This window comes from Oryx dammah, unplaced genomic scaffold, assembly GCF_014754425.2.
Source record: "Oryx dammah isolate SB20612 unplaced genomic scaffold, SCBI_Odam_1.1 HiC_scaffold_20, whole genome shotgun sequence".
Classification (NCBI taxonomy): Eukaryota; Metazoa; Chordata; class Mammalia; order Artiodactyla; family Bovidae; genus Oryx; species Oryx dammah.
Window position 1 is genome coordinate 13,318,488 of NW_024070204.1, and position 20,566 is coordinate 13,339,053.

At 42.8% G+C, this 20,566-nt stretch overlaps 1 protein-coding gene across 1 annotated transcript in view; it reads right to left on the reverse strand.

Moving 5' to 3' along the window:
- Positions 1 to 20,566, reverse strand: part of ANKH (ANKH inorganic pyrophosphate transport regulator) — a 167,032-nt gene that overhangs the window by 60,852 nt on the left and 85,614 nt on the right. The window contains exon 2 of the mRNA XM_040262251.1: positions 10,280 to 10,496. Within this exon, the coding sequence (XP_040118185.1) occupies positions 10,280 to 10,496 (217 nt within the window). The remainder of the gene's footprint in view (positions 1 to 10,279; positions 10,497 to 20,566) is intronic.

Sequence of the window (20,566 nt, forward strand, 5' to 3'; positions counted from 1 at the left end):
CTGCAGCACACCAGCCTTCCCTGTCCTTCACCATTCCCCAAAGTTTGCTCAAACTCATGTCCATTGATTGGTGATGCCACGCAACCGTCTCATCTTCTGTTGTCCCCTTCTCCTCTTGCCTTCAATCTTTCCCAGCATCAGGGTCATAATTATATACATTATATATATGCTATATATTATAGCACATAATACAAATGATAACATCTAATATATATTATAGTATAGGGAACTATACTCAATATCTTATAATAACCTATACTGGAAAAGAGTCTGAAAAACAATATATATGTACAGCATTCACTTTTCTGTACACTTGAAACTAATGAAGTGAGGTGAAAGTCGCTCAGTTGTGTCCGACTCTGTGACTCCATGGACTATACAGCCCATGGAATTCTCCAGGCGAGAATACTGGAGTGAGTAGCCTTTCCCTTCTCTAGGGAATCTTCCCAACCCAAGGATCGAACCCAGGTCTCCCACAGTCCAGGTGGATTATTTACTAGCTTAGCCATAATACCTCAATAAAAAAAGACTTGACTGAGTGGGTAACGCAATAATTTATTGCATGATTTCTGCTTCTTCCTAGAGAACAAGCCTTATGTCTGAAATCCCAGGATGTAGGCCAATATTTTCCACATAGCAGGTGTTCAGTATCTATGGATGGAATAAATGCATGAATCCATAATCCTGCCAAGAAGTGAGTGGAGTAGGCTGATGGCTACAGTGTCCTCAACTCTTCTCTCCTCCTTACGTCCCTACCCTGCATGTGATTTTGTAGTTCCTGCTGTCAAAAGCTGGAGTCAGTTTCCCTACTCCTGGAACCTGGGCTGGCCTGTGACTTGTCCTGGCCAGGAGCGTGCAGTGGCAGTGAAGTTGAGCCACATCTGATTCTTGGCCCAAGAGACCCTGTGTGTCTCTATCCATCACTGGAGGTACTGGCACAGCTGTTTAAGCAAGCTCAGGCTGGTGGAGGAGGATGAGAGGCGATGTGGAACAGAGCTCAGCGGTCCATAGAGCCATCTGGACCAGCCTACTGCCACCTGACAGAACCTGGTGAGCCCACCAAGACCAGCAGAGTCTCCTTTGGATTCAGCTGACCACAGAGGCATAAACACAGCCAAGTGCAAAACAGCCGCCCCACCGACCTGTGGTCTAGTGAGCAAGAATGAAAGCTTGTCTTGTGAGTCAGTGAGTACGGAGGTGATTGCCACATGGCAATAAATCATGAGACTATACAGACCTGCCTATCCATTCCTAGTGCCCTTGCTGGTTTAAATGATATCCAATTGTCCCAATTTACTCTTTACAGGATTGGTTTATAATCCATGAATAATGGACAGCTTTGTTGACAAGGGAACAAGGACAAATAGAATCTCTTGAAAAACTGTAGAAGCACAAGAGACTATACAAGTTTTGTTCCTCTGAGCTCTGCGGATTGCCTAGACTCCTCTGTGGCATGGAAGAGGCCTTGCAGATCACTGGAAGGAATAAGTGTGGAAAGAAATAAACAAATCCACAGCAGTGGTTTCTACCTCTGTGTGAGTTAGGAGGCCAGGCCATACTATAATTTCGACGCATGTGAAGTTGACTTGGACCCAATGAAACCGAGCACAAGGTTGGCAAATTTTCCTTTCTTTCTTTTATAGATAAACAGGGAGAAACAGGAAAATACCTGACCCCTGGGTTAAATTAAGGTCTGGGGCTGGCAAATCTTATGACTTGCATTTTTATAAAATGGGGTCTCATAGATGAGTTCATGACTAGAGTAGCAGCTACAATTTAGCTTAAGTAAAAGTATTAGTCGCTCAGTCGTGTCCAATTCTTTGGGACCCCCATGGGTTGTAGATTGCCAGGCTCCTCTGTCCATGGAATTCTCTAGGCAAGAATACTGCACTGAGTTGCTATTTCTTTCTCCAGGGGATTTTCCCGACCCAGGGACTGAACCTGGGTCTCCTGCATGGCAGGTGGATTCTTTACAGTCTGAGACACCAGAGAAGCCCATAATTTAGTTTAAAAGGGACACTTACTGGCAGTTGCCCAACAAATGACAAGAACAAAAAGCCAGGAATACTTTCAAGGCTCCTGCAATTTGGGTGTCTTGAGCCAGGCCACAGGTGTACATAGAATAGACATCAACTTTTCGGCCAGTGGATTTCTCGATTTCAAGTCTGTCAGTTCAACAAGTTCCAAGTACTCCCCTGACTAACTGTATCAGGTTTGGGGCAGGAAATTTTCTGGAACCATCTTTTCTTCAGCATCTCCCCCACAAATCCCTGGGGAAGTGCCTGTCTGGTCAGTGAGAATCACCCCAGTCATGTCAGGGAAAAGCCACAACCATGTGCAAAACTCTCAAGGATGGGAAAAGATTTGGCTTACTAGCTGGGTCCAAAAAGAATAAGAAATCAGAGAAAATGAATATGAAACACACAAGGGAAAAAACCTCATTTCAAATGTAATAAGCAAATGTAATAAAAAGGACCTAGTGAAAGATCTCTCTTTTACTGGGACAAACACAAAAATCCTACAAAGGATGACCCTATACAAAGGAGTTTTGGGTCCTCTCTGACCTAAGTCTATAACATCTTACTATAACCCTCCAGTGGATGTCCAGATATAATACCAGGTAAGTGAAGAAAACGAGAGACATCTGAAACTGGGTTGCTCAATGCTGGAGATGCTCACATTTGAAATCACTTCCAAGTAAGAAGATCCTGCAGGAACTGGTAGATGACTAGTAGATACTGAAAAGTTTGAAATGTCAAAGTTCATCCAAATTTGGGGAAAAAAACTCTAAGAGATCATCCTGGGAATCAGGATTTCTCCAATGGGAAATACACAGTCTTTGGAAAGAAAAAATCTCAGAGTACTTAGCTAAGGCATTAGTTCATAACCAAGGAGACTATGCAGAATGACAAAATATATTCAACTTTTCTAAGCAATAAAACTTTCTTTAGCAACCATAAGGTTATAAAGCAGTAAGCAGAACATATAGATCTGCCTTGTATTAAACATACTTATATGAAAATCTGTTGGATCATCGAGAAAGAAAGAGAGTTTCAGAGAAATATCTACTTCTGTTTTATTGACTATGCCAAAGCCTTTGACTGTGTGGATCACAACAAACTGTGGAAAATTCTTAAAGAGACAGGAATACCAGATCACCTGACCTGCCTCCTGAGAAATCTGAATGCAGGTCCAGAAGCAATAGTTAGAACTGGACATGGAACAACAGACTGGTTCCAAATTGGGAAAGGAGTACAACAAGGCTGTATATTGTCACCCTGCTTATATATGCAGAGTACATCATGAGAAACGCTGGGATGGATGAAACACAAGCTGGAATCAAGACCGCTGGGAGAAATATCAATAACCTCAGATATGCAAATGACACCACCCTTATGGCAGAAAGCGAAGAGGAACTAAAGAGCTTTTTGATGAAAGTGAAAAAGGAGAGTGAAAAAGTTGGCGTATAACTCAACATTCAGAAAACTAAGATCATGGCATCTAGTCCTATCACTTCATGGCAAATAGATGGGGAAACAATGGAAACAGTGAAAGACTACTTTTCTGGGCTCCAAAATCACTGCAGATAGTGACTGTAGCCATGAAATTAAAAGACGCTTGCTCCTTGGAAGAAAGCTATGACCAACCTAGACAGCACATTAAAAAGTAGAGACATTACTTTGCCAACAAAGGTCTGTCTAGTCAAAGTTTTGGTTTTTCCAGTAGTCATGTATGGATGCGAGAGTTGGACTGTGAAGGCTGAGTGCCGAAGAATTGATGCTTTTGAACTGTGGTGTTGCAGAAGACTCTTGAGAGTCCCTTGGACTGCAAGGAGATCCAACCAGTCCATCCTAAAGGAGATCAGTCCTGGGTGTTCTTTGGAAGGACTGATGTTGAAGCTGAAACTCTAATACTTTGGCCACCTGATGAGAAGAGCTGATTCACTGGGAAAGACCCTGATGCTGGGAAAGATTGAGGGCAGGAGAAGGGGACAACAGAGGATGAGATGGTTGGATGGCATCACTAACTTGATGGGCATGGTTTGAGCAAGATCTGGGAGATGGTGAAGGACAGGGAAGCCTGGTGTGCAGCAGTCCATGGGGTCACAAAGAGTTGGACATGACTGAGTGACTGAGTTGAACTGATATGAACATTAGGATAAATCTGCTTTATTTTATATAGTTGTCACTGAGATGTAACCAAAAAAATGCCCACTGGTATCAAAGGCTCTCCAAGGGACCCAGGAACAGCTGTAGGGCTAAGTGCCTAATGCCCTCTCTGCTGGTCCTCTTTCTGCCTGGCCCTTCCCTGCTCTCCTTCCCTTTCTCTCTTCCTCCCGCTTTGCCATCTGTGTTGTCTAATGGGCTCTTCCATAGTCTCAGGCTGCACATCTCCTGTGCTTGGTTACCTGCCCCAACCCGAGCATCAGACATCCTCCTGGTACTTGTGACATTCAACACTGAACTCTTTTTCCTGCTTTATTGTTCCTGATTTATAAATGTGTGGTGGCTGTGTGCCTCCCACATCTTCCCCCCACACCCAAAAGCCCCTTCTCTTGCCTTCTCCACTGTCGCTGGGCTCGCTCAATCCAATTTTGACTCCTCCAGCTTTGACTCTGGTTTACCTCTACCATCTCACTTTTCTTTTTAAAAATATTTATTTCACAGTAGGTTCTCATTAGTCATCTATTTTATACATATATAAAGTGAGGTCGCTCAGTCATGTCTGACTCTTTGTGATCCCATGGACTGTAGTCTACCAAGCTTCTCTGTCCATGGGATTTTCCAGGGAAGAGTATTGGAGTGGGTTGCCATTTCCTTCTCCAGGGGATCCTCCTGACCCAGGGGTCGAACCCAGGTCTCCTGCATTGCAGGCAGACGCTTTACCCTCTGAGCCACCAGGGAAGCCGCATACATAAATATGTCAATCCCAATTTCCCAAATGATCCAGCAATCTCACTCCTGGGCAAATACCTGGAAAAAACTATAATTTAGAAAGATACATGCATCCCAATGTTCACTGCAGCACTATTTACAATAGGCAGGACATGGAAGCAAACTAAATGCCCACCAACAGATGAAAGAAAAAAGATGATGTGGTACATATACAATGGGGTATTACTCAGCCATAAAAAGGAAGGGAATTGTGCTATTTGCTGAGAATGTGGATAGATTCAGAGACTGTCATACAGAGTGAAGTTTAAGTCGGAAATAGAAAAATAAATGCTACATATTACAGTATCATAAAAGTTTTCACAGGCTGAAAATAGCTTTTGCTTCTAGAAAGCACGCTGAACAGGCACACTTTCCCATTAACTACTTCTCCTTGAGATGAAGGGTGTATCTGGCCACCATCTGTTTTGTATTTCTCTCACTTCTGTATCCAGCTTATCATTAGTAGGACTTGAACGACATGCACATACTATTTGTTCAGTAAGCAATTTGTTGGACCACTGATAGGACAGACAGGGATTGGGTTATAGTAAAAGTGAGTTAAACAAAGGGCAATTCTTACTCTCACTCTCTTTTAGTCAAAGCCCCCCAAGTTTAAAGCAGGGAGGTCAGCTCTACTAATACTAGTGGTGTGTCTCCTTAGAATTAACAAGAATGCTAATAATATCATAAGGGAAAATGGTTGAATTTTATCTATAAATGTGTTTGAATAAAGAAGCATATTCATTAAAACTACAGATGACATCTTGCTGAGAAAAGTAACTACGATGGTAAAGAATAAAATGAAGAAACAGGTAAATTAGGAAGCAAAGCAAAAAGAAATCAAGGAGTTAACCATTCAACTGAAAAAAAAAACCAAAAAACAAAAAAAACCACCCAATAGGGTGGTGGTGTTAAAGCCACAGCCTGAGGTTGGATGGAATTGAGGAAACATAATAGATAAGAAGAGTCACCATTTGTAATCTTACGCAGCAAGGCAAAGAGTCATTTAGAGCCTTGGGTCAAACTCACCAGTCCATCTTGTATCAAAGATAGGGAAAATTAGAAAGGGATGTGTGATCCACATATGTCACTAGTGGTAAAGATCCTGCGTGCCAACCCAGGGGATGTAAGAGACGCAGGTTTGATTCCTGGAGGAGGGCATGGTAATAACCCACACTAGTATTCTTGCTTGGAGAATCCCAAGGACAGGAACATGGTGGGCTATGTCCACAGGGTCGCAAAGAGTCGGACACGACTGAAGCAACTGAACACTGCACGTGCTGAAATACAACTCCTGCTTTCAGAGCCAGTTAGAAGATGACCAAGTCCCTTGGACTGCAAGGAGATCAAACCAATCAAGCCTGAATACTCATTGGAAGGACTGATGCTGAAGCTGGAGCTCCAGTCCTTTGGCTCCCTGATGTGAAGAGCTTACTCACTGGAAAAGATCTTGATGCTGGGAAAGATTGAGGGCAGGAGGAGAAGGGGGCAACAGAGGATGAGATGGTTGGATGGCATCACCAATTCAACAGAAATGAGTTAGAGGAAACTCTGAGGCATAGTGAAGGACAGGGAAGCCTGGTGTGCTGCAGTCCATGGGGTCGCACAGAGTGGGATACGACTGAGTGGCTGAAGAACAGAAGATGACCCGCCTCCTGAGCTTTTCGGAGCACACCCCTAAGAGAAAGTGTCTCTTCCTCCCCTCTGCTCTCAAATGTCCTTACACAAATGCTATGGAAAAGTTAGAAGGTCTTGATAAAAGAAATAAATCCACTAAGGAGATAGGGAAATAGCACCTAAAAAGGAACGTTTAAGGTAAGAAGACTGGTTTCGCCTGAAACAAAGGAATATAAAGAAACTAGGTTTCTAGCCTAGATCACTCTGGTTTCTCACTCTGTGAGTTAAGCTGGTGAACTGGTAACACCTTGCTTCTTGTACCGACTCTAAGCCTTACTGAGGAGCTGCTCCTGTGAGGAATGGTGGTGCTGGTGGTTTAGTTGCTCAGTTGTGTCCGACTCTTGCGACCCATGGACTGTAGCCCACCAGGCTCCTCTGTCCATGGGATTTTCCAGGCAAGAACACTGGAATGGGGTGCCATTTCCTTCTCCAGGGGATCCTCCCGACCCAGGGACTGAACCTGGGTCTCCTGCATTGCAGGCAGATTCTTTACCGACTGAGCTAAATACATACTCATTTCACTCTCAGGCCAAGCAAATACAATTAGAAGACTGCCTGAGAGCAGATGATGGGTTCTCAAGTCAAATATATCTGGAATATTTGCTTTTCTGTTTTATCTATCACTGTTTCCTTGTCCCAAGCATAGACATCCAAGAACTAACTGTTCAAGTAGACATGTAAGTAGCTGTTTTTAGCATGACTAAGATGTGATAAATGGGTTTTAGTGTCTAGTGTAGGCGACACATTGTAACGTAGAAACTAAATGGTGGATGTTTATTGATGACGAGAAAATTATGTTGGAAAAGGTAGCAAAGAGATCAACATCCTATCTGGAGCTTGTGGTCAAGCTTCTGGGAAACCATTGGCAAGATCTGAGGACAGTAAAGCTTGAGTGCCCAGTCACTTCAGTTGTGTCCAGCTGTTTGCAACCCCGTGGACAGTACGCTGCCAGGCTCCTCTGTCCATGGGATCTACCTGCCAAGAATACTGGAGTGGGTTGCCATGCTCTCCTCCAGGGGATCTTCCCCATCCAGGGACTGAACCCACATCTCCTGTGTCTCCTGCATTGCAGGCAATTCTTTATTCCTGAGCCACCAGGGAAGCCCCAGAAAGGCTTACAGGATACTTAAAAAAAAAAAAAAAACAGGAGACAAGAAGATGAGCAAAAATGCCTGATGCAGCAGACAAGGCAAGAGAAGAATTAAACCCTTAGACAGAAAATTGAAATGAGGCCAATATACTACAGGTGGAAAAATCATTAAATTTTGAGTTGTAAATGTTTGAAAGAAATTGATATGTGCTTCTGTAGTGACTGTGGAAAGCATTTGTTTTGGGGGGGGAATGCTATATAGTAATTGTAAAAATATCAACAGTGATAAAAACAATCGTTAAATATCTGGAGGTAGAACCATTTTGGTTCAAATTTAAGATTTTAGGATTCCATCTTAAAGTTGAAAAACTTGGATTTAAATTAGAAAATGACTTCAATTTTTATTTCAGTGACCAAATTGTTCCTCCCAACAGTGTCAATAACACAGAAAACTCAAGTTTTCCTTAATTACAGACAGCTAGTAATTAGCTGTGAGTCCCAAAGTCTCATTCCCTCATAAAACAGGAAATGTTGGGTTTATTTGGAAGGAATTTTATAAAAAGGAACTAATTTGTCTTCCTTTTTTAGGCAAAAACTTATTTAGACCTGCTCATTTCATGTATGTCATTTTACACATGGTGGTGGTGGTAGCTTAGTTGTTAAACTGTGTCCGACTCTTGCAACCCCGTGGACTGGAGCCCACCAGGCTCCTCTGCCCATGGGACTTCCCAGGCAAGAATACTGCAGTGGGTTGCCATTTCTTCTCCACGGGATCCTCCTGACCTAGGGCTCGAACCCGGGCCTCCTGCACTGCAGGCAGATTCTTTACTGACTGAGCTACTGTGCCATCTATGAAAATGGCCCAGATGAATTCTTGTTGCTGAAGTTTCCTTTAAAGCTCAGTAGAGAGCTCAGTATTCAGGGTGTAAGCTGAGGGCAAGAAAGGCATCTCCTCTCCACCCCACGCCCTGAAGCTCTCAGTCCAAATGAAAACGATCAACAGCAACACTTGGTCTGGATATTTGGCCCATGGGAAGCATCTTCTGGTCCTCATTGTTCTTAGCACAAAATCCTATGCTCTATTAAAAAGGAAACCCACAAAGAGCTGGCTCTGTTTACTTCCAGATTCACAACTGTATGAGTAAACTTGAGTTGACACCTGAGTACATGGGAAATGGTGTGGGTTAGTCTCCTGGCTCTTCATTCACCACAGATATTCATGGTTCTCAGGCAACCAGGGCCAAGCTGAAGTCACTCAATGGGTTTGTGACGGGTTGTTCACGGGCTTCATGTAACTGGGTTCAGTAGGTGGGTCATTCAACTTTTATGCCAGGTAAGCTGAGCTGTTTTGAAGTCTATAGGTTCTGAAATTCTTCCCTTAGGGTTTTTATCACTACCCTGAAGGCAGCAGAAGTAGAGCTCTTAGTCTAAAGGAAGGGGCTTTCCAACCATGGGTCAATCACTCTGTGTGATTCAATTTTCTTGTTTGATGCAAAGAATGTTATGCCCAGAGTGTTGAGTCTCATCTAAAATAGAAGCATGAGGTCCTAAAATGAGCCAATTTTAAAACAAAAGACAATCTCATTTGTTTTCACTGCTGATAAGCATTAATCCTAAGTAATGCTCATTCTGTTTTTATTCTTAAGATTAAGTGAGACTGATAAAGTAGAGAAGCACCAAAGTCCTACTGTATAGCACAGGGAACTCTAGTCAATATCTTGTAATGAACTATAACAGAAAATAATCTTAAAAAGTTATATATATAGCTGAATCAGTGTGCTGTACGCCTTAAACTAACACAATATTGTAAATTGATTACACTTTAATTTGAAAAAAGGTTAAGTAACATCTGTCTAACAAAAGCACCTGACTTTTTTAATCCCTGTGTGTGTGTGTGTGTGTGTGTGTGTGTTGTGCTTAGTTTGCTCGGTCATGTCTGACTCTTTGACCTCAAGAACTGTAGCCTGCCAGGCTCCTCTGTCCATGGGATTCTCCAGGCAAGAATATGGAGTGGGTAGCCATTCCCTTCTCCAGGAGATCTTCCCTAACCAGGGATCGAACCCTGGTCTTCTCCACTGAGATGGATTCTTTATAATTTGAGCCAGCAGGGAAGCCTTACCAAAAGTGAGTGAAGTCACTCAGTCGTGTCCAGCTCTTTGTGACCCCTTGGACTGTAGTCTACCAGGCTCCTCCGTCCATGGGATTTTCCAGGCAAGAATACTGGAGTGGGTTCCCATTTCCTTCTCCAGATTTTCCCGACCCAGGGATTGAACCTGGGTCTCTGGCAGTGTAGACAGACTGAGCCACCAGGGAAGTCCTCAGTCTGATCACATATTAATGAAACTCCTCTCTCTCTGACACAGGGTTTGGGAACCAGAGACATACTGTTTCTTAGAGAAAGGATGTCTCTCTTTTTTTGTCCTAGAAGTACCAACTCCACTCCTCCCAGCCCTTAAAATTCTATTGATACTTAATAATTACAGAAGAAATCACTTACTACAATAAATACACATAAATAGATTAAGAGGAACAGGGAACTGGCAAAGCTGGATTGTTAAGGGACGACCGCCAGTCTTACCTATGAGGGTGTGGAAGACGGCAGCAATGGCGCCGGCCACCACCATGCACAGGACAGCTTTGGTCCTGTCCCGCTTGCTGTTCACAAACACCAGGCCCACGTTCTTGAAGTCACTCATGGGCCCTGTGAAGAACTTCATTAAGGAGTACGCCAGCCCGTAGCTGGCCAGCATCTCCACTGCATCTTCCTTGACAGCAGCGATCCCCCGGTTCAAGGCCTGTGGAGGGAAGAGTCCCACAGACAGCATTAGAAACTTCGTCTCCTCTCCCACAATAAAACGCAGCGGGTTGTGTTTCCATAGGAACGCTAAGCAGCTTATAGGGTAAGTCTCACTGTAATTTGATAGAGGTTATTTATTTTCATTTTCATCCATATTAGCTTCAGTTTGAAATTTCTTGTGGGGGAGATAGCTGCCCACTATCACCTATGAAATTCCTATGAAAGGAATAGAAAAAACCCAACAAGTGTTCTATGTTAATATCAGAAAATAATTCTAAGATGTTCTGGTTAAAAGGTTAACATGTTAAATTTTATTTGCAGGCTGAATCTACACAATAGCAACAGGCATTTTGGAAATGGGTCAACTACTTTATATGGAGTGGGTGATGGGTCCTTTTTTCCCTGTGTGTGTGTATGTGTGAAATATTGTACTTATTTATATATCCTTCATAGCATAATGTAAGCTCTGTCATGAAAATGGGTATTGATGGAATTTTTATACCATCTGTGGATGCTATTCACCTGATTCTTACTGTACTTTAATTTGAAATACATTCCTGATTTTTGTGCAGACAAATAGGAAAAGAAAAATCTTTAAATACACTGTTTTTGAATAATTCTTGCTGGAGATGCGGCCATAGAATATTCTGTTTTAACCATCCCCTATGAGGGACCACCCCTCTGAGGTTCTAACTTTTCCACCTACTAGATGAATAAATTGGGGCCTCCCAGGTGGCACTAGCGGTAAAGAATCCACTTGCCAATGTAGGAGACACAGAGCCTCAGGTTTGATCCCTGAGCCTGGAAGATCGTCTGGGGGAGAGAATGGCTACCCACTTCAGTATTCTTGCCTAGGGAATTCCATGGACAGAGGAGCTAGATGGGCTATAGTCCATAGGGTTGCAAAGAGTGGGATAAGACTGCGAAACTGAGCACACAGATGAATAAATTAGATCCGAGCTTGTGGGAATGGATGTCTAAGTAGAAGAACTTTGTTTTTAAAATGTCACCAGATGGCTGCTATCAAAAAGTCTACAAGCAATAAACGCTGGAAAGGGTGTGGAGAAAAGGGAACCCTCTTACACTGTTGGTGGGAATGCAAACTAGTACAGCCACTATAGAGAACAGTGTGGAGATTCCTTAAAAAACTGGAAATAGAACTGCCATATGACCCAGCAATCCCACTGCTGGGCATACACATAAAGGAATCCAGAATTGAAAGAGACACGTGTACCCCAATGTTCATCACAGCACTGTTTACAATAGCCAGGACATGGAAGCAGCCTAGATGTCCACCAGTAGATGAATGGAGAAGAAAGCTGTGATACATATACACAATGGAATATTACTTAGTCATTAAAAAGAATGCATTTAAATCAGTTCTAATGAGGTGAATGAAATTGGAGCCTATTATACACAATGAAGTAAGTCAGAAAGAAAAACACCCATATAGTATACTAAGGCATATATATGGAATTTAGAAAGATGGTAATGATGACTCTATATGAGAGACAGCAAAAGAGACACAGATGGAAGAACAGTCTGTTGGACTCTGTGGGAGAAGGCGAGGGTGGGATGATTTGAGAGAATAGCACTGAAACATGTATAATATCATATATGAAACAGATCACCACTCTAGGTTTGATGCATGAGACAGGGTGCTCAGGGCTGGTGCACTGGGATGACCCTGAGGGAAGGGGATGAGGAGGGAGGTGGGGGGGTGTTCAGGCTGGGGGACACATGTACACCTGTGGCTGATTCATGTCAATGTATGGCAAAAACCACTACAATATTGTAAAGTAATTAGCCTCCAATTAAAATAAATAAATAAATAAAATTTTCTGACTATAAAAATAAATAAATAAAAATGTCACCAGAATATCACCCTCTGTCTTTAGGAATAGGCAACTGCCTGGGCAGGAGATCAGCTTTCTGTATATACTTCTCATTTTTTTAAATTTAGTTTTTATTGCAGTATAGGTAATTTATAATGCTGGGTTAGATTCTGGTATGTAATTAAGTGATTCAGTTAAACATATTCTTTTCCAGATTCTTTCCAATTATTGTTTATTACAAGATACTGAATATAGTTCCCTGTGATGTACAGTTAATCCTTGTTGGTTATCTATTTTATATATAGCAGTGTGTATCTGTTAATCCCGAACTCCTAATTTATCCCTCTCCCACCCTCTTTCCTCTTTGGGAACCATGTTTGTTTTCTGTCTGTGAGTTTGTTTCTGTTTCATAAATAAGTTCATTTGTATAATTTTTTTCGATTCCACATAGAAGTGATATCATATGTTTTTGTCTTTTTCTCTCTGACTTTACTTACTATGATAATCTCTAGCTCTATCCATGCGGCTGCAAAGGGCATTATTTCATCTTTATGACTAATATTCCATTGTATATACACTTTTAAAATAGACTTAATTTCTTGGATTAGTTTTAGGCTCACAGTAAAGTGGAACAGAAAGTATGGAGAGCTGCTACATTCCCTCTTCCCCGAGCACACACAATATCCCCATAGAAAGCTACACTGACTACAATCCATGAACCTACACTGACCTGTCATTATCACTCAGAGTCTACTGCTGATACTGGGGTTCATGCTGTACATTCCAGGGATTCTGACAAGTGTCCCTGATGTTTACCTACCATTATATAGTTGAACAATCTACGCAAAGCACTGTTAGCCAAAAATGTATTTATTGTAGAAAATACCAATGTGTAAGGTTGTTTTAGAAAAATCTATAATAAAAGTATATGGTACTTATAGAAATTCAGTGTCATTCTTCTGACAGGTGGTGTCATATAAGGTGCCATATGCTATGTACTCAGTCATGTCTGACTCTTTGTGACCCCATGGACCATAGCCCACCAGGCTATGGATTTCCCAGGCAAGAATACTGGAGTGGGTTGACATTCCTCCTCCAGAGGATCTTCCTAACCTAGGGATCAAACCCACATCTCCTGCATTGCAGACAGATTCCTTACCTGCTAAGCCTATAACATTTGTTTGATTATATAAGGTAGTTTTTGATAACTGCTTCCAATTATATCTCTCATTCTCTTTTCCTTTTTTTCCAGTAATAACTTAAAATTTTCCATCAGAACCTTCATACCTGACATGATGTCCTCCTTAGGAACAAATTTCCTTTACCAAAGCTGATCTAATATCTTATCAGCCTGAAGCAAACTAAAAACCAACAAGCTCTTTGACAATAAATCCTGTGTTCAAAAGGTGTATAGTGTCAGAGGACTCCTGCTATGTGTCAAGATCCATCACTCGATAAGCTTCCCAGATTAATTTCCTTTCGGACCTCTACAGTAGATGTGGTTGATTTCCAACCCAGATGCCCCTTATTGGTCAGCACATCCATCCCCAGGTTCTGGGACTTGGCCACTCAAGGGACTTGCCTCCTTCTCGGGAAACACTGCTCCCAGCCACTTTGGGTTGGTTAGGCCACTTCTGACCGCCCCCAGGCAGCACCCAGACAATGAAGGGCTGACACAGGGATATACAAGATCACCTCCCCTGCCTCCCTGTGGGATCAACGCTGGTACAATTCATGCTCCAGAACTCCCTGTGGGAGCAGGTGGGAGGTAGTCTCCAGTGGAGACCACATCCTTTTTAAATTTTCCCCACCACCCACTGCTTCCCGCTCCCCTTCTCCTGAGAGCACTCACTCAATAAATAAGTCACATGAAAATTTCCCAAGGCAGGCTCTGTTTCCAGGGACCCCAGCTCAATACAGCTTCTAATTACATTTCTCTCAGTCATAGAGAACAGTGTATGGTTTGTTTTTTTCCCTTTTCATCCTTCTCCACTCTGACTGTAAACTGCTTGCTTTTCATTGCTAAAATTGTGTTCATATTTAAATATATAGTATATATAATTTAGGGCTTCCCAGGAGGCACTAGCGGTAAGGAACCCATCTGCCAATGCAGGAGATTTAAGAGATGTAGGTTTGATCCCTGGGTTGGGAAGATCCCCTGGAGTAGGAAATGGCAACCCATTCCAGAATTCTTGGCTGGAGAATCCCATGGACAGAGGAGCCTGGAAGATTACAGTCCATGGGGTTGAAAAGAATCCAACATGACCGAAGTGACTTAGCATGCTCTTAAATATATAATTAATGATATAATTAATATATAATGATATATTACATATTAGCCTAAGTTTTAAAATAACATAGGATTAGTCTTTTTAGGTGTCTTGCTGGCAAAACTTTATTCTTTGCTAAAAAGGAATCAGTCTTGCTGGGGCATCCACAGTAATGCTATTTTCACCAACTGTTCCTTGACAGGGTCCTAAACCCAGTGCTGAGGCAGGAAAGAAAATCAAATTACATAAGGAATGACAGCTCTGTCAGCAAGACTGGGTGTGAACACTCCACTAAGCTCAACAATTATGGTAATTTGAGGAAAAAGCACAGGGTTTAGAGCCATGCTGACTTGATTGGATCTGCTTCTATCACAGTTCTTATTCTCGCTGAAATAACAGATCTTAGATCGTCTATAAGTAGCATACAGGGCACCATGTACAACTGGCCTAGAAAAGGCACTTGAAAGCAAGGATTTATGCCCATATTGTTTACCACCATACACTTACCACCTTGCTACACTGTGTGTGAGTGTATACTCAGCCTCTTTGTGTCTGACTCTTTGTGACCCTATGGACTCTAGCCCATCAGGCTCCTCCAGCTGTGGGATTTTCCAGGCAAGAATACTGGATCAGGTAGCCATTTCCTTCTCCAGGGGATCTTTCCCACCCAGGGATCGAACCTGCATCTCTTGAGTCTCCTGCTTTGGTAGGCAGATTCTTTACCACTGCACCACCTGCGAAGGCCCCCTTGCTACATTATAAACACTCAAGAATTTGTTTGATGAATGAATGCATTAGGTATTTTCTACTAGGAATTTCAATGTTGATACTAATTTGTGTACACTTGGGGAAAAAAAATCACATTTTGATTGTAAGATGAAGATGTTATTGTCTGTAAGAGCTAATATTTTAACATTTTTATTGGCCATACTAAAGGTATGCTGTGATGAGAAAACAAATCCTGACTTTAAGAAGCATTAAAACGCAAGGAAAAAAGAGCTTTAGAATTGAGGAGATTTGCTATGCTGATATTATGAGCTTTTATTTTATTGCCATTTGTAGTACTTCCCTCAGTTTATTCACTTCCTAATTTTATTATTTTCTTTTGATACCAGAAATATGAAGTTATTATGCAGTTAATCCTTCATTTCATGGAGTTTCTCTCCATACTTCTGGACTTTCTCTCCATACTTCTGGACTTTGTCATTCTTACTTATCCTTAGCTAAGGCAATTTTGTTTAGTTTATAGTTTCATTTGCACATTTAACTTTCTACTCCTCCTGCAACTTACACGGTGAGGTATGGCTTGAAATTAATTTTCTTATAATAATTTGCTTCTTCAAAATTAGTTTGACTAAAACACCTATTGCCTATTTATTTATGATGTTTTCTGATCAGCCATTAGTTCTCAGGCACCCTTCTGTCACCTATGGTTTGCTTTATCTGTCGTTTCAATTTGCTTACCCTGTTTTTCTTCATAGCATGTTCATTCAGTTCAGTTCAGTCGCTCAGTCGTGTCCGACTCTTTGTGACCCCATGAACCACAGCAGGCCAGGCCTCCCTGTCCATCACCAACTCCTGGAGTCCACCCAAACCCATGTCCATCGAGTCGGTGATGCCATCCAACCATCATCCTCTGTCATCCCCTTCTCTTCCTGCCCCCAATCTTTCCCAGCATCAGGGTCTTTTCAAATGAGTCAGCTCTTCGCTTCAGGTGGCCAGATGTTATATTGTCTATTTACTTGTCATTTGTCTTCCTGTCTACCTTCTCCATTGGATATAAGCTCCAGGGCACAGAGAACTTTGGTTCACACCACATCCCCAGTCCTAAACATAACAGGGGATCACATGAGAGGTGAGTGATGAGGGTTTGAAGGCATGAAGTGAAATATACACAAACTGTATAAACATTTCCCATGACGGACACTGAAGAAATGAAATTACTGAGCTGGAGATTCCTGGGAGGAGCCTATTCAGATGAACCAGACAAGGAAACTCCTTCAAAGAGGTGACATTTGAGCTGAGAGTTGAAGAACAAGAATGAACCCGCCATAGGAAGAGCTGGAGGAAGACCCGGACCTGCAGGAGGGCATCCAATAAGAGTAGAGGGGATATAAGATGAATTCTGAAGAGTAGGTAGTGCTAAGGTCATCGCAGGTCACAGTAAAGAACATGGGGCTTTGTCCTAAGAGCAATGGGAAGCCATCAAATGGTCTGAGCCCAGGTGGGAATGACTATCCTCCTGGCTGCAGATTACGGCCTGGAGAGGGTCAGACAGAGCAGGAAGTGAGGAGTTCACTGGTGAACTCTGGATCACATGGTGATCCAGAGAAGAGAAGGCGATGGCTTGGAAGAGGGTGTATGAGGAGACGGAGACAAGTTGATGGACTAGAGAGCCTTTTGTGTATTTTTTTAAATTTAATTTTTATTATAGTTGCCTTACAATGTTGTGTTAGTTTCTGTTGTACAGCAAAGCAAATCAGTTATACGTACACATATCCCCTCTTTTTTTGGATTTCCTTCCCATTTAGGCCACACACAGCATTGAGTAGAGTTCCCTGTACTATGACAGTAGGTTCTCATTAGTTATCAATAGTGAGTTTATGTATCAGTAGTGTATATATGTCAATCCCAATCTCCCAATTCATCCCCCTACTGTCCTGACTTGAGAGCTTTTGGGAGGTAAAATAAATGAAACTTATGATGGACTACATGGTGGGTGTGAGGAAAAGGGAGAACTGTTTAGTTTTTTTGGCTTGAGTCACTGCTTAAATGGTGTTACTACTTACTGAGTGAAGGCACTTCGGGAGGGAAGATTGGGAAGGAAAACACAAGGTTTCCATTGGGGAGTCCCTATTGGGTGTGAGACACCGGTAGGATTCCAAACACAGAAATCAGGGAAGACAGTTGGCTGTGTGAGCCTGGAGTACAGGGGGATGTCTGGGCTGTGGACATTTGGAGACCGTCAGCATATAGATAGTATTTAAAGGCAAGAAACTAAATGAGATCATCTGGCCAGGGTACAGACGGAAAGGAGTCTAAGATTCAACCTTGTATCTTTCTAGAAATACATGTAAACAAATCTTCCCTGTTACCTTGGGGTTGTAAGGATGCTGTGGTTCAGCATCCATCAGTTAGCTAGCAGCGTCCTGGCCAGGTCACTTGTGAACACGGCTGCATCTCTAGCCAAGACCAGGAAGAACGGCGGCTGAGGCTGGGAAAGAGCAAGCATTGTGGTCTTGAAATTCAGCTAAGGAGGTGTCTGAGATGTCGTTGGAAAGAATTAGACCTGGAGTCACAATTTTGTCCCTAGAGCATGTTAAGTACAGCGGTTCACCTGCTGTTCAAATCAAGTGTCTAAGGACTTACAAGTTTTCCAGAGTAAAGACACTTTAGGGCCACATCTACCAGGACTCCAACCACTATAAATATAAGCTGCCCTTCAACCCAGCATGGTTCTGGGCCCAGATGGCTGGCACACAGCCCTCATCACACTTCAGATCAGCATTCTCTGTGCTGCAGGTCCTTGGCAATGTGCAATGTCTGACTTCAAAACTTATCTGGCTCCAGAGTCTTTCCTTGGGTCCTACCTGCCTTCTTATCTCCCAGTATCTGCCAGGTTCATGGTGTTCTAGGATTTAAATTTTTTCCTCCCGAAAGTCAGCAAAATGACAGGATATTAAAAAGTGGGGGGAAAAAAAGGGAAAAAAAAAACAACAGAAAAACTTAAGAAAATCCACAACCTCCAGGGAAATGGCTAACAAATCCCATGTGATCTCTCTGGTATGAACTGTCTTAGATTGTTAAACCCTAAAAGAGATCCTGACATTTTAAACTTGGGCTCTAGAGACCAGAAACATCTTGACACTGCAGACTGAATGTCTTCAAACTAAGAGTCACCGCCTCACCCCACTCCTGCCCATCATTTCGCACCACTGTGAACAGCAGGCATTCCTTGCTAGCTGGGTGCTGTGTAGAGCTCTGTTCCCCCTACCCCCACCCCAGGAACAGGTCCAAGAGGTGACACCTTGTCCCTAAGAGTAGGCCTGGAGGCCACCATGGCTGATCTCCTGTCTGGGAGATCTGAGGCTCTTCCTGTTGTTCCCCTTCTGTCTATTCTGAACTCCACTAAACTTGTCGGTCTCTCATCTAGCCCATCTCCTCCCTTGGCTCCTTCTTTCTGTCCTGCCTTATTCTACTCTCCATGTCATGGTTATCACTTTAACTACACCATTGTCAATACCTACAATTCACTGTCTGCAAATCTCTAACCTTGGAGTCATCTAATTATTTACCCATTCCACTCTCATCTAGAAGGGCTCTGAGAGTGGCTGAAATAAAACATGTGACAAACAGGCTGCTGCCAGGCTCACTGGTTTCCATCCTCAACCGGGCTGTTCGTTGCTCAGTTATCCTTCCATCCTTCCCATCCCTGCTCTCCAAATTTCTCAGCTGCCTTGTTCCCTCTTCCTTGGCAGATAACCTCACTATTACTTCATCTGCAATAGGGAATCCATCAGGTTGGAACTAAACTTCTCATTGCTTCTCTCTGTAAAACAATGCTCAACAAAACACATGTGTACCAAACCCTTCTCCACCTCTTCTTGGTGTTACAATGGAAGGGCCTGTCTGACCAGGGCTAGCTTCCTGGATTTTCACATTTCTTTCTCTTTTTTTCACATTGCCTTTATTAAAGAAAAAAAAAACACTTTATTGGAGTATAGTGGCTTTACAATGTTATGCTATTTTCTGCTGTACAGCAAAGCGAATCAGCTATATATATATATATTTTTTTTTTTTTTTTTCTTTTTTGGATTTCCTTCCCATTTAGGCCACCAACAGAGCATTGAGTAGAGTTTCCTGTTTGTAGAACAGCTTCTCATTAGTTAACTATTTTATACATAGTACTGTATATATATGTTAATCCCAATCTCCCAATTCATCCCATCCTCCTCATTCCCCCTAGGTGTCCTTACCACCGTTCTCTACACCCGTATCTCTATTTCTGCCTTGTAAATAAGATCGTCAACACAAATTTCTCTAGATTCCACATATATCCATTAATGTACCACACGTGTTTCTCTTTCTGACCGATTTCACTCTCTGTGACAGAATCTAGGTCCATCCACGTCTCCGTAAATGTAGGTCTCTGCATTTCTGTCTCTTGGACCTGGGCAGGAGCCACTGTCTTCCCCTCCCGCTTGTCTGATCTTTGCTACTTGTCTGGCTCTTTCCTTGGAGAAGGGAAGGAATGACTACCTACTCCAGTATTCTTGCCTGGACAATCCCATGGACAGAGGAGCCTGGCAGGCTACAGTCCACCGGGTCGCAAACAGTCAGATATGACTGAACGACTAACACTTTTCACCCTTCCACTGGCCCTCTTCCATCCTTAGTCACACATGCTTCAGTGTCTTCCCTCTGAAAAATAAAGCTTCTCTTGACTCCTCTCTTTCTCTCAGTCCCACCTTCTTTCTCACCTTCCTTTCACAGAAGACTTCTATGATGTGCTACCTGTGCTTCTTATTTCCACTTTTGTTTTTCAAACCATGTATTCCTCAGCCTGTTAGAATAGCTGCCTCAGAGACGCCGGAACCCAGACCTACAGCTCTAACAGGCTTGGGGCACACCACAGGAGTCAGCACAGAACGCTGCGGTGAATGCAGCCACTGGGTTCCGGTTCCGGCTCCCCCTCCCCGACAGAAGCTCTTCCCGCTGAACTAAATGCGCACTTCCGGTCCTCAGTTCTGCCCTCTGGGCCGATCTGCCCTCTGGGCCACCCCTTCTCTTTCAAACACTTTTTCCTCCCTGGCTTCTATGACCTAAGATTCTAGGTTCTCCTCCTAGCTCTTCTGCTCCAGTTCTTTCTCCTGGATGCCTCTTTGTCTCTTAAATACTGGTGTTCCCAGGGTTCCGCTCGCCTCCTGGTGCTCTCCACTCTGACTCAGCAATCTCCGCCGCCC